This window comes from Oncorhynchus kisutch, linkage group LG22 (assembly GCF_002021735.2).
Source record: "Oncorhynchus kisutch isolate 150728-3 linkage group LG22, Okis_V2, whole genome shotgun sequence".
NCBI lineage: Eukaryota > Metazoa > Chordata > Actinopteri > Salmoniformes > Salmonidae > Oncorhynchus > Oncorhynchus kisutch.
The window spans coordinates 19,465,459-19,479,349 of NC_034195.2; the positions used below are offsets into that span (position 1 = coordinate 19,465,459).

General features: G+C 41.8%; 1 protein-coding gene across 2 annotated transcripts in view; it reads left to right on the forward strand.

The window, feature by feature from the left end:
* LOC109866807 (sodium/hydrogen exchanger 10) overlaps positions 1–8,737 on the forward strand; it is a 28,937-nt gene extending 20,200 nt beyond the window's left edge. For both annotated transcript variants that reach the window (XM_031801279.1, XM_020455650.2), the window contains 14 exons: positions 389–508; positions 633–828; positions 953–1,147; positions 1,828–1,977; positions 2,202–2,253; positions 4,034–4,182; positions 4,332–4,457; positions 4,575–4,673; positions 6,392–6,544; positions 6,980–7,117; positions 7,396–7,584; positions 7,823–7,952; positions 8,201–8,241; positions 8,537–8,737. In XM_031801279.1, coding sequence (XP_031657139.1) covers positions 389–508; positions 633–828; positions 953–1,147; positions 1,828–1,977; positions 2,202–2,253; positions 4,034–4,182; positions 4,332–4,457; positions 4,575–4,673; positions 6,392–6,544; positions 6,980–7,117; positions 7,396–7,584; positions 7,823–7,952; positions 8,201–8,241; positions 8,537–8,596 — 1,798 coding nt within the window. In that variant the 3' untranslated portion in view covers positions 8,597–8,737. The remainder of the gene's footprint in view (positions 1–388; positions 509–632; positions 829–952; positions 1,148–1,827; positions 1,978–2,201; positions 2,254–4,033; positions 4,183–4,331; positions 4,458–4,574; positions 4,674–6,391; positions 6,545–6,979; positions 7,118–7,395; positions 7,585–7,822; positions 7,953–8,200; positions 8,242–8,536) is intronic.
* The last annotated feature ends 5,154 nt before the right edge of the window (positions 8,738–13,891 follow it).

Below are 13,891 nucleotides of genomic sequence, written 5' to 3' on the forward strand. Positions count from 1 at the left end.
ATCATGTCCAAATCATGTCCAATCAATTGAATTTACCACAGGTGGACTCCAGTCAAGTTGTAGAAACATCTCAAGGATGATCAATGGAAATAGGATGAGCCTGAGCTCAATTTGGAGTCTCATAGCAAAGGGTCTGAATACTTATGAGGACCATTTTTTATTTAATCCACTTAAGAATGAGGCTGTAACGTAACAAAATATGGAAAACTTCAAGGGGTCTGAATACTTTCCGAATGCACTGTAGCTATGATGTGTGGTTTATTTTTAGAAAGTGGAAATATGAGTTCATATACAGGTATATGATATACATTGAGGACTGTTTAAGTATAGGAGAAGATATGTTTGCAAAATTTGGGAGAGCAATGCATACGTTTCTGTCTTTGTTTAGGTTCATGAGTGTTCAGGATGTCAAGAAATACTGGGAGCTGAAAGGTTTTTTTGTGTCTCTTCGGAGGAGTCTAGAGGACTGGCTGTACAATGTCAAGCTTGATAAACTTAAACCATCAAGGTAAGAAAGCACAGCTGAGATTTACTGTAAATTAATTTAGACCATCAGATTACTCAGTGAAATAATGGTGTTGTATAACTGCTCTAATGACACATAATGTACGGAACAATATGTTGTATTTCAGGAATGCGATGCTCAAGCGGTGCTACCAGGTTGTCTTCAGCCTCCCCTTTGAGTATTTCATCTACGCATTGATTGTCCTCAACATCTTCCCCATCATCCTGGAGTTCATCCCAGCGATCAGTGACAAACATAACCTAGAACTCAGTATTATCAACTACATTTTCTTCAGCGGCTATCTTGTGGAGGCTATACTGAAGGTAGGACATAGGCCTACACTAAAATACATGTCAACAAAAAATAATCTAATACACAATACCCTCACATAATGTCAAACATTTGGGTTTTAAGACCCTCTGTGACACATTTCCTCTTGTTCTACAGGCTTTGGCCATGAGGAAGGCCTATATCTTCAATCACTGGAACCAGTTTGACCTCTTCATTATCGTCTTGGCTTGTGTTGACATATTCCTGGACCATTATTTAGAAACCACAGCATATGTTGTCAATATTCACATGATAAAAATTGTGAAGGTGTCTAAAATGATCCGCCTTACCAGGGCACTTCGTTTGGTGAAGGTATGCTATGGTTTGATGGGCCCATAAAATCTATGATCAGTGATATACACTGAGTGTACTTTTTTTTTTTTTTTACATTAGTAACACCTTCCTAATATTAAGTTGCACCCCCTTTTGCCCTAAGAACAGCCTCAATTTGTCAGGGCAAAGAATTCCACAGGGATGCTGGCCCATGTTGACTCCAATGGTTCCCACAGTTGTGTCAAGTTGGCTGGATGTCCTGTGGGTGGTGGACCATTCTTGATACACACAGTAAAGTGTTGAGCGTGAAAAACATAGCAGCGTTGCAGTTCTTGACACAAACCAGTGCGCCTGGCACCTACTACCATACCCTGTTCAAAGGCACTTAAATATTGTCTTGACCATTCACCCTCTGAATGGCACACATACACAATCCATGCCTCAATTGTCTCAAGGCTTAAAAATCCTTCTTTAACCTGTCTCCTCCCCTTCATCTACACTGATTGAAGTGGATTTAACAGGTGACATCAATAAGGGATCATAGCTTCCACCTGGTTTCACCTGGCCAGTTTATGTCATGGAAAGAGCAGGTGTTCCTAATATTTTGTACACTCAGTGTAGATTTGACATAGCTTTACAGCACATTTTATAAGGTTATCCAGTTACATTTAGCAAGGCTGTGAATCTTAATAATCTATTGTTGAATGTATATGTTTCAGATCATCATTCCCAAGCTTATAGAAATCATAAACCGGCAGATCCATAAGCAGCTCAGCTTTGGGTATGACATCGGGAAAGGCTATGTCATCGGAGAGGAGCACATAAGCAAGATCATTGACCATATCTCTGATGACAAAAGCATATCTAAGGTGTTTCTAAATGACATTTACAATACAGTATACAACAACAGATGTTGATCTTTTCACAACATGATATCATGTTTAGTTCTCTCATAGTAAAGAAATCTTAGGTACTTACCTTTTTTTTTGTGCTTTTTTTTGCAACACAGAGATGTATCTAGCCAAATAATAATTACTCCATAGCCCTATAATGTGTTGGGATCATGTACATCACACCACATCTTGTGTTGCAGAAATTGAAAATAATACTGGAGAGAAACTGCCAGCAGGCTGTCAGGGAGATTGGTAAGAGAGTAGGGGAGACAGACAAGCAATGTTACTGCATGTACACTGTCTGTATCTTCAGTATATCAGTCATGCTGAATAAAGGCCATCACTTTAACCAGGGTCACTGTGAGATCACAAATATAGTATGGTTAGTTGGCTTTAACTCACCTACATATTTCACAGCAGCAATCCTTCAGTCCTATTTACATGTCAAGTATCCTACATTAAACCTCCCCTAAATTGATATAGATGAAAAAATTATTCAATGAAACAATGACAGAATCCCTCAATGGACTGATGTTAATACTCTTGAGTGGCCGGTATAGTAAGTAAGGGATAACCAACGAGGGCCTGGCTATCCGTTCTATCGAAAATAATGAACAACGTGTAAAGTGTGTTCCGCTATACACTAGCAGAGTGGAACTGACGTGCATTATTTTCCAGAGAACGCATAGAGCCCCCAGTGTATTATCCCTTTTATACCATGGCTATAATTTAACACATGTGCCGATATAAATGTGTTCATTTTCCTGTAGAAATGTGTTCAACATCCACGAGTAGCTAGCAAGTTTACTAGACTCCTACAGTAGTTGCCGTGGTAACCAAACAGACCTGCTAGTTTAGCTAAGCATACCATCAGTCCTAGCTTGCCATTATTAAAATCTAATTCAACAATGCCGATAATGTTTTCAATTTGACTTTTGTTTTCAAAAGCAGCTCAAACATAGAACATGTAAGAATACATTTTAGCCATTGAATTCTACAGTACATCAGTGCCATGGCGATTTTTTTCCCGACCTATTGCAAATGCGAAAGTCTACAAAACTTAGTCCACTCTGTTCATAACAGATTCTAGTTTTGGGAACAGAAAACTATTGAGATCAAATGTTTCATCGATGAGAAAATGTGCAGAATGTCAGCCAAAATCCATCTCGTTCCATCTTCTCATACCCGTGGTATACATCTGATATACCACGGCTGTCAGCCAATCAGCATTCAGGGCTCGAACTACCCAGTTTAGAATGTGTGATATTCTAATTGTGTACCTTGGTTAATGGAGGAAAATGCACTGCTAGCCAATCATGCTTTAAAGACGTACAATCATTTTAACTTACGTATAGTTGAAGCTGTTCTGGTCATGCTTGTAGTGATTCTACGTACCTAAGTTCTGACCAAACTTACTTGAGAGGGAGAAAAAGGGAGCAGGCTGGGGGATCAAGTCTGTGTACTTTTAGAGCAACTATCTTTTTAGATACAACCATCAAAGGAAATGGGACACATCAGGAAATACTAATGATTGGGCCCCTGGTATCGGGAAGCTAGCAGGGCTTCGGAGAAAAGGTATGGGATGTAACTACCAGTCCATTGTACCCCATCAAAGACAGAAACAGGACATAGGTGACTCCTCAAAGTAGGGGACCTAAATGTGTTCTGGGAGAACACAAGGGCTCAGTAGGATACTGGTAATAATACCTCATGGAGCCATTTTCTCAGATTCCCAGCATGCTCTCCTGCTGGACGAGATTGATGCTTCTTTCTGAAAACTATATAACACCTTTCATTAGCATTTAGAAAGAGCAGATCTGTGGTGACCTTAGGGAGTCTTCACAGACGCAAAGCAGGATTACACACTACAAGTATATGTAAAACAGCTTGATTTTCTATTTGTGAAATAGAATTATGTAGCCCTCAGTGCATCTCAGGTTCTTTTTGTTGTTTGATGGCAAGCTTACGCACAGTGTGCTAAGTTCACAACTGACAGGAGTGTGACTGAGGACACTGTGTGGGATCTTTTCAGGCTTGCTGCAGAGAGACCATCCTGAGATTGCCATCTCGGTGAAGACCAGACAGGCCATACGAGCCGTGCTGAACAGTGAGAGAGACGCCATCCATACACTCGTGTCTGGGGGGCTCTTAGATGACATAGAAGCATCAAAGCTGGAGAAGGTGCTTTCAGTTTGCTCCTCCTGCCATTTACAATGCTTCCAATGAATTTCCTCAAATATATACATATATTGTTACCTCTGACTATACAGAGAGTTAGGTTTATTATTGACAAATTAAATGAATGAATTTTAAATTTTTCCCTTTGGCAGATGATTGAAATAAAAATGAAGAAATTGATCAAATTTCCACCAACAATCCCAGCAGCAACAGCAGAGGAGCTTCTGCAGAATTTGCCTTGGCTGAACAAAGACAGCACCCAGATTCAGTTCATCAAGGTAGAGCACACATCTCCCAGACCCTTGCCTTAGAATGACAATCGTTTTTATTTTCTGTATTATACCAAATGTTTCTTTCATGCCATTTTTTTCCTTCTATTTATCGTGTTATTTCAGACAGTGGCCAAGCTTCTTTTCTTTGACTTTGGAGACACCATCATACAAGAAAATGATGACCCTCAAGGAATACACTTGATTGTCTCTGGCCTGGTTAAGGTATGTACTGATACGCACAAATAGTAAAAGGGATAACATACTACTGAGCTGAAGTTGTGTTAATCAGGGGTTACTGTTCTGAAAATGTATTCTCGTTTTTGTATCGAGCGGTTTTCATTTGCAATATGATCAGACACAAAAACCACAAACTTGAAACATCACTGCTAGATGTAATAGTTGGGAATGAATGTCTTTGGCATGACACATTATTTTCAGAGCCAACAAAATAATTGACTGGCAGATATTCATCTGCCTACTACTCACCAGTAGTTTCTTTCCCAGTCTTCACCACAAACAAATTACCTCACTCCGTCACATTGTAGCTCTGTAGAACACAACATCAAGTATACAGTCAATGCTATTAATATTTGGAAATTACACTTAATCACTTGTCATTTTGGTCACCTTAAAATGGAACACAATGTAAGCTATTTCAACACATTACAGTGTGACAGTGCAATTATGGGTCATTTTGAAAGGCAGGGGATAATTGCGCTCTCTTTGTACAGACACCTTTACTTACCTTGTGATCTTACGCCGTTGTTCAAAATCAGCTCATTTTCTATACCAATTCTTGTTTCTTTGCCTCTGAATACAAAACTGGCCTTTTTGAATATTTTTTAAGTCATTGTCCCATTCATGTTGTTAATGCAGTATAAGGCATTGGTTTCAGGACCTGATATTAAACAATATTCAGAAACATTGATGAACACGTTTCCTACATTTTCTTTATATCGAATTTCTCATTCGGTAGATACAGTAAGCCAAAGTACCTTCAGGGACACTTTGTTGAAGCTTTATTAAGGATAGTAGAAAACAAACTAGAAAGGGTAGTCTCAAATAGAAATATTGAGTGCAACCACAATCTCTAAGTAGTAGAAGGAGGGCTGTATTGTACAGTATTTTATTCCAAATTATTTTTGTAATTAGCAAGGTCGTAAAATGTTAAAAGCATAAACATCCCTTTGTTACTTAGGGCTCTATTCAATCTATAACACTGAAGCTCTACAGATTCCACGATAGAAATTTAAAGGGAATTTTCAGATTGAAACGACATATGCAGTGGTTACCGTGAATGCAGTCTCCACTAAGCGGGAACATTGCCTTTTACATTTCAATCACGCTGTAAAGCTGAACTTCCGCAATTACTGTATTAAGAAATAGTCTTCTGCTACATTTTTTTTGTTTGTTTGATCTCCTCATCCTAGAATGGTTTGAACTTACCAACGTCACAGGTCATTTTCACATTGTATGAAGACGGAGTGTGTAATAAGCTCTATGACTCTGTGAGTCATGGAGCAGCACGATGGGCATAAAAGCAAAGGCTTTGTTACCTATGAGGTAGACCAACTGTCACACTTACAAACTGCAGTATCCTCTTCTCAGAGCTCCCATCCTTATTCCCCGGGTCACATTGATGACGCTGGTTGATGCATCTTCTTCAAGAGGTGTAATTAAATGTACACATCCCCAGCTTATGTTTTTACATTATACTTTACATGGAAGGGTTTCCGGTTGTTGAAATGGAAGCTGTACCTTGAAATGATCTCTTATGTTGATGCTATTTGTATTATTTATGAGGTCATTTAAATCAAATGCTGGTCTTATAGCGTAAGCTCCCCTAATCATCAAACAAGCACAAAATCACCTGATTGACGCTCTGTGGTCATAACCTTATACTGTATGGATGTGAATCTCTGAACCGTACTGTATCGCAGATGACTGGAGGAAGCCCAAACCTTGGAGGCAAGAGGCCCAAGGAGAAGACCAGGCTGACAGACTACAGGAGCTGCGGGGCCATCATGGGAGAACTCAACTGTCTCACCCAGCAGTCTATGGAGATGACGGTCACCTGTGAGACAGCCACTCAGGTCTCTCTACAGTTCATTTACTAAACTTTGTTCGCATGAAATGGCCTACGTATGTCAGTGAAGACAAGTGTTTGAGAACCTTATTCAGTCTCAAAGGTCAGATCAGTACAAATGTAAAGGAGAATAATAGTATGGACAAAGTGGGCAATATTATCAAGGCTCTTTCCAGAATGGCCCTGTATCTGATGCAGTTTTTTTGGAGAAAGCCCAAGTAACTGAATATCCACTCCTCTGTCTGATAATAGCTATGTCAGACAAGGGTGTGATCTTTCACGACATAGATAATTGTGTGCAAAAACGTCACTGTGAGGTTGATAAACCAGCCATAAGGCCCCTTCTCCAACTGTTCCACGTAACCATGGAGACAATTGTTATCTGCCATTTTTTTCCCCTGTCTATATTTTTCCTGATTGTTTGTCCATGGTTTCTCCCCAGACCTGCTTCATTGCTATTGAATCCCTGTTTGAGGCGTTTGATGTTTTTCCCGAGTTCCCGTCTCTGGAGTATATGATCTGGCGCTCCCTGGCAGTGAAAATCAGCACCAGCACCTTCATGGAGCACATTATCTATCAGGTACTACCAACTTAGCGCTCTATGGTGCAATATGTAGTAAAGATCCAAACTGCTTACGCCCAGGTTTCATTGAAATAAATGGGAGTCTCACACTCTGCAAGTTACACATCCACTGTAGCATTCCTATAAAGTTAAACAACCAAGAAAATGGCCCGTTAATCGCAGCACAGATTGAGAGCGTGAGTTGCGTTACTTAGCATTCTGTATAACCAGCGGACAACAGACAGTATTGTTAGACAGTTCCAAAATCATTTGAACAAAATCCTTTTCCCTCACAGGGCTGGAGTTACCACAGGATTTGTTCTCATCTGGCCCGGGCCTATCTGGTAGACGTGGAGGTGAACAGGAAGTTTGACGTGTACGACGGCACCATGGAGGACGTGGTGGTGATCTATGGGAGTTGTGATGACCTCGCGTCCCAGTGCTCCTACAACGCCCCAGCTCTCATCAGCAGGACTACTCACCAGGTTACTATACAACTCAGATGTCACCTTCTCATACTGTGGCTACACTAGTCAACTTGACATTCACTGACTAGGAAATAGTGCCACCTTCTGGAGACATTATCAGTGCAACAAGTGTCATGTTAAAAATGGCTGACATCCTCAGATAAGTTGCGCTATTGTATGTCTTTCTATTGTTTTTACCTCTTCATTCAGATGCAGAAAGTGTTAACTTATTTTGTTTTAACTCAACTCGGTATAGGTACTGGGCACAGCAAACACCACCAAACTGTTGATCGTGCCAAGTGAGCATTCTGAAATGAAGCAGACCGTCTCAGAGCTTCCAAGACAGGACAGTGTTCCCTGTCTGAGACATGCAGCTCATAGGAGAGGTGAATGAGGGCTTATACAGCCTCGGGGTGATTACGTGGGGTGTCCCTGCTCTCTTTTGAACCTAGAATGATGCACGTCTTTGTAAGATGGGCAGAATGCTAAACTAACAATATGACCAAGCCCTTCAGTAGTATTATTTCAAATGGGCTTTAGATAATTGATATTTTAAGTACAACGACCAACGCCGCTGGCTTTACAAGTATTGCAAGTGAATTGACATCGGAATCTCCTCTTTCTCTCCCGGCAGCATCTAGAGATGATCGATCGGGGCTGCTGAGAACAGTAAGCGTAAGTTAATATAATGAACTGTATCTTATTTATTTGACCTTTATTTAACTAGGCAAGTCAATTTAGAACAAATTCTTATTTTCAATGATGGCTTGGGAACAGTGGGTTAACTGCCTGTTCAGGGGCAGAATGACAGATTTGTACCTTGTCAGCTCAGGGATTTGAACTTGCAACCTTCCGGTTACTAGTCCAACGCTCTAACCACTAGGTTACCCTGCCGCCCCTTATCATGTTTAACACATTAATGAAGTGAAATAGTGGCCCCAGAGAGGAACATCCGTCTTTCTTTGTGAAGGTGATGTCTAAGGAGGGTTCTCCAAAGAGAAGTTGTTCATCACTTGACAAGGCCACGTGATGATAGGGTATGACTATGCAACTGCTGGCCATACAGGCCCAGACACAACCTGCCAGGCAACCTGAATCTGTAAAACTTATATAAGCAAATATTTGTTTTCAAATGTATCATACTGATTTAATATTAAACATATTTATTTCATATAGTGTTTGTGTGTTACTGTTTTAAGCTTAAACCTACTTGTCATCCAAGCTGTTCAAGGCTCAACTATTGTGCAGTGGCTATACTAACTGATGTTGGGCGATTAGGCTTGGCTCGCAGTTGGCGTTCCAATTCTTCCCAAAGGTGTTCAATGGGGTTGAGGTTAGGGCTCTGTGCAGTCCAGTCAAGTTCTTCTATGACGATCTCGACAAACCATTTCTGTATGGACCTCACTTTGTGCACCCGGGCATTATTTTATGCTGAAACAGGAAAGGGACTTCCCCAAGCTGTTGCCACGAAGATAGAAGCAATCGTCTAGAATGTCATCCATTGTATGCTGTAGCATTAATATTTCCCTTCACTGGAAACTAAGGGGCCTAGCCTGAACCATGAAAAACAGCCCCAGACCATTATTCCTCCTCCACCCAACTTTACAGTCAGCACTATGCATTCGGGCAGGTAAGTGTTCTCCTGGAATCCACCAAACCCAGATTCGTCTGTCGAACTGCCAGATGGTTAAGCGTGATTCATCACTCCAAGGAATGCGTTTCCACTGCTCCAGAGTCCAATGGCGGGGAGCTTTACACGACTCCAGCCAACGCTTGGCATTGCGTATCTTAGGCTTGTGTGCAGCTGCTTGCCTGTGGAAACCCATTTAATAAAGCTCCAGACGAACAGTTATTGTGCTGACGTTGCTTCTAGAGGCAGCATGAACTCAGTAGTGAGTATTGCAACTGAGGACAGATGATTTCTGTGCTTCAGCACTCAGCGGACCTGTTCTATGAACTTGTGTGGCCAACCACTTCATGGGTGAGATGTTTTCGCCCCTAGACATTTCCACTTCACATTAACAGTCTTACAGTTGACTGGGGCAGCTCTAGCAGGGTAGAAATTCGACGAACTGACTTGTTGGGAAGGTGGCATCCTATGACGGCGCCACGTTGAAAGTCACTGAGCTCTTCAGTAAGGCCATTCTACTGCCAATGTTTGTGTATGGAGATTACATGGCTGTGTCCATTTTATACAACTGTCAGCCTCAGGTATGGCTGAAATAGCCGAATCCACTAATTTGAAGGGTTGTCCACGTGTGTGTGTGTGTGTGTGTGTGTGTGTGTGTGTGTGTGTATATATACAGTACCAGTCAATTTTGGACACACCTACTTATTCCAGGGTTTTTCTTTAGTTTTACTATATTGTAGAATAATAGTGAAGACGATCAATATTATGAAATAACACATGGAATCATGTAGTAACTAAAATTGTTAAACAAATCAAAATAAAATGTTATATTTGAGATTCTTCAAAGTAGCCACCCTTTGCCTTGATGACAGCTTTGCACTCTTGGCATTCTCTAAACCAGCTTCATGAGGAAGTCACATGGAATGCATTTCAATTAACAGGTGTGCATTGTTAAAAGTTAATTTCCTTAATACATTTGTGTTGTGACAAGGTAGGGGTGGTATACAGAAGATAGTCCTATTTGGTAAAATACCCATATTATGGCAAGAACAGCTCAAAAAAGCAAAGAGAAATGACAATCAGTCCATCATTAAGGCAATAATGAACATTTCAAGAACTTTGAATGTTTCTTCAAGTGGTCGCAAAAACCATCAAGTGCTATGATGAAATTGACTCTCATGAGGACCGCCACAGGAAAGGAAGACCCAAAGTTACCTCTGCTGCAGAGGATACATTCATTAGAGTTACCAGCCTCAGAAATTGCAGCCCAAATAAATGCTTCACGGAGTTCAAGAAAGAGACGCATGTCAACATCAACTGTTCAGAGGAGACTGCGTGAATATGGCCTTCATGTTAGAATTGTTGCAAGAAACCACTATTAAAGGACACCAATATGAAGAAGAGACTTGCTTGGGCCAAGAAACACGAGCAATTGACATCAGACCGGTGGAAGTCCTTTGGTCTGATGAGTCAAAATTTGAGATTTTTTGTTCCAACCGCCGTGTCTTTGTGAGACGCAGAGTAGGTGAACGGATGATCTCTGCATGTGTAGTTCCCACCGTGAAGCATGGAGGAGGTGGTGTGATGGTGACAACGTCTGATTTATTTAGAATTCAAGGCACACTTAACCAGCATGTCTACTACAGCATTCTTCAGCGATACACAATCCCAGCTGGTTTGTGCTGAGTGGGACTATCATTTGTTTTTCAACAGGACAATGACCCAACACACCTCCATGTTGTGAAAGGGCAATTTGACCAAGGAGCGTGATGGAGGGCTGCATCAGATGACCTGGCCTCCACAATCACCCGACCTCAACCCAATTGAGATGTTTTGGGATGAGTTGGCCCACAGAGTGAAGCTAAAGTAGCCAACATGTGCTCAGCATATGTAGGAACTCCTTCAAGACTGTTGGAAAAGTATTCCAGGTGAAGTTGGTTGAGAGAATGCCAAGTGTGCAAAGGGTGTCAACTTTGAATTAAAAATACATTTTGATTTGTTTAACACTGACACAATACCTCATGACAAAGTGAAAACTGCTTTTTCAAAATATTTGCAAATATAAAACTGAAATACCTTACTTATATATTCAGACTCTTTGCTATGAGACTCGAAATTGAGCACATATGCATCCTGTTTCCATCGATGATCCTTGTGATGTTTCTACAACTTGGAGTTCACCTGTGGTAAATTCAATTGATTGAATATGATTTGGAAAGGCACACACTTGTATATAGAAGGTCCCATAGTTGACAGTGCATGTCAGAACAAAAGCCATGAGGTCGAAGGAATTGTCTGTAGAGCTCCGAGACAGGATTGTGTCGAGGGACAGAGCAGGATAAGGGTTCCAAAAAATTTTTGCAGCATTGAAGGTCCCCAAGAACACAGTGGCCTCCATCATTCTTAAATGGAAGAAGTTTGGAACCACCAAGACTCTTCCTAGAGCTGGCCACCCAGCCAAACTGAGTAATTGGGGGAGAAGAGCCTTGGTCAGGGAGGTGACCAAGAACCAGATGGTCACTCTGACAGAGCTCTGGAGTTCCTCTGTGGAGATGGGAGGACCTTCCAGAAGAACAACCATCTCTGCAGCACCACCAATCAGGTCCTTATGGTAGAGTAGTCAAACGGAAGCCACTCCGCAGTAAAATGCACATGACAGCCTGCTTGGAATTTGCCAAAAGGCAAAAGACTCTCAGAAAGACTCTTTTTGCCAAAAAAAGAAAACAAAAGAACAAAAACAAAAGAAAACAAGGTTATCTGGTCTGGTGAAACCAAGATTGAACTATTTGGATGCCAAGCGTCATGTCTGAAGGAAACCTGGCACCATCCCTGTGGTGAAGCATGGTGGTGGTAGCATCATGCTGTGGGGATGTTTTTCAGCAGCAGGGACTGGGAGACTAGTCAGGATCTAGGGAAATATTAACAGAGCAAAGTACAGTCGGGGCCAAAAGTTGAGAATGACACAAATTTTCACAATGTCTGCTGCCTCAGTTTGTATGATGGCAATTTGCATATACTCCAGAATGTTATGAAGAGTGATCAGATGAATTGCAATTAATTCATGCAAATGAACTGAATCCCCCCAAAAAACATTTCCACTGCATTTCAGCCCTGCCACAAAAGAACCAGCTGACATGTCAGTGATTCTCTCTTGTTGACGAGGACAAGGCTGGAGATCACTCGGCCATGCTGATTGAGTTCAAATAACAGACTGGAAGCTTCGAGGGTGGTGCTTGAAATCATTGTTCCTCTGTCAACCACGGTTACCTGCAAGGAAACACGTGCCGTCATCATTGCTTTGCACAAAATGGGCTTCACAGGCAAGGATATTGCTACCAGTAAGATTGCACCAAAATCAAACATTTATCGGATCATCAAGAACTTCAAGGAGAGCTGTTCAATTGTTGTGAAGGCTTCAGGGCGCCCAAGAAAGTCCAGCAAACGCCAGAACCGTCTCCTAAATTTGATTCAGCTGCAGGATCGGGGCACCACCAGTACAGAGCTTGCTCAGGAATGGCAGCAGGCAGGTGAGTGGATCTGCATGCACAGTGAGGCCAAGACTTTTGGAGGATGTCCTGGTGTCAAGAAGGGCAGCAAAGAAGCCACTTCTCTCCAGGAGAAACATCAGGGACAGCCTGATATTCTGCAAAAGGTACAGGGATCGGACTGCCGAGGACTGGGGTAAAGTAATTTTCTCTGATGAATCCCCTTTCCGATTGTTCGGGGTATCCGGAAAAAAGCTTGTCCGGAGAAGTCAAGGTGAGCTCTACCATCAGTAAAGCATCCTGAGACCATTCATGTGTGGGGTTGCTTCTCAGCCAAGGGAGTGGGCTCACTCACAAATTTGCCTAAGAACACAGCCATGAGTAAAGAATGGTACCAACACATCTTCCAAGAGCAGCTTCTCCCAACCATCCAGGAACAGTTTGGTGACGAACAATGCCTTTTCCAGCATGATGGAGCACCTTGCCATAAGGCAAGTGGCTCGGGGAACAGAACATTGATATTTTGGGTCCATCGCCAGGAAACTCCCCAGACCTTTATCCCATTGAGAACTTGCGGTCAATCCTCAAGAGGCGGGTGGACAAACAAAACCCCACAAATTCTGACATACTCCAAGCATTGATAATACAAGAATGGGCTGCCATCAGTCAGGATGTGGCCCAGAAGTTAATTGACAGCATGCCAGGGCAGATTGCAGAGGTCTTGAAAAAGAAGGGTCAACACTGCAAATATTGACTCTTTGCATCAACTTCATGTACTTGTCAATAAAAGCCTTTGACACTTATGAAATGCTTGTAATTATACTTCAGTATTCCATAGTAACATCTGACAAAAAATATCTAAAGACATTGAAGCAGCAAACTTTGTGAAAATTAATGTGTGTCATTCAAAACTTTTGGCCACAACTGTACAGGAACTGGGTGGAGCAAAGGTTCACCTTCCAACAGGACAACGACCCTAAGCACACAGCTAAGAAAACATAGAAGTGGCTTCGGAAAAAGTTGGGACTTCAACCCGATCTAACGTCTCTGGAGACCTGAAAATGTGCAGTGGCTCTCCCCATCCAACCTGACAAAGCTCGAGAGGATCTGCAGAGAAGAATGGGAGAAACTCCCCAAATACAGGTGTGCCAAGCTTGTAGTGTCATACCCATGAAGACTGTAATCACTGCCAAAGGTGCTTCCAAGTACT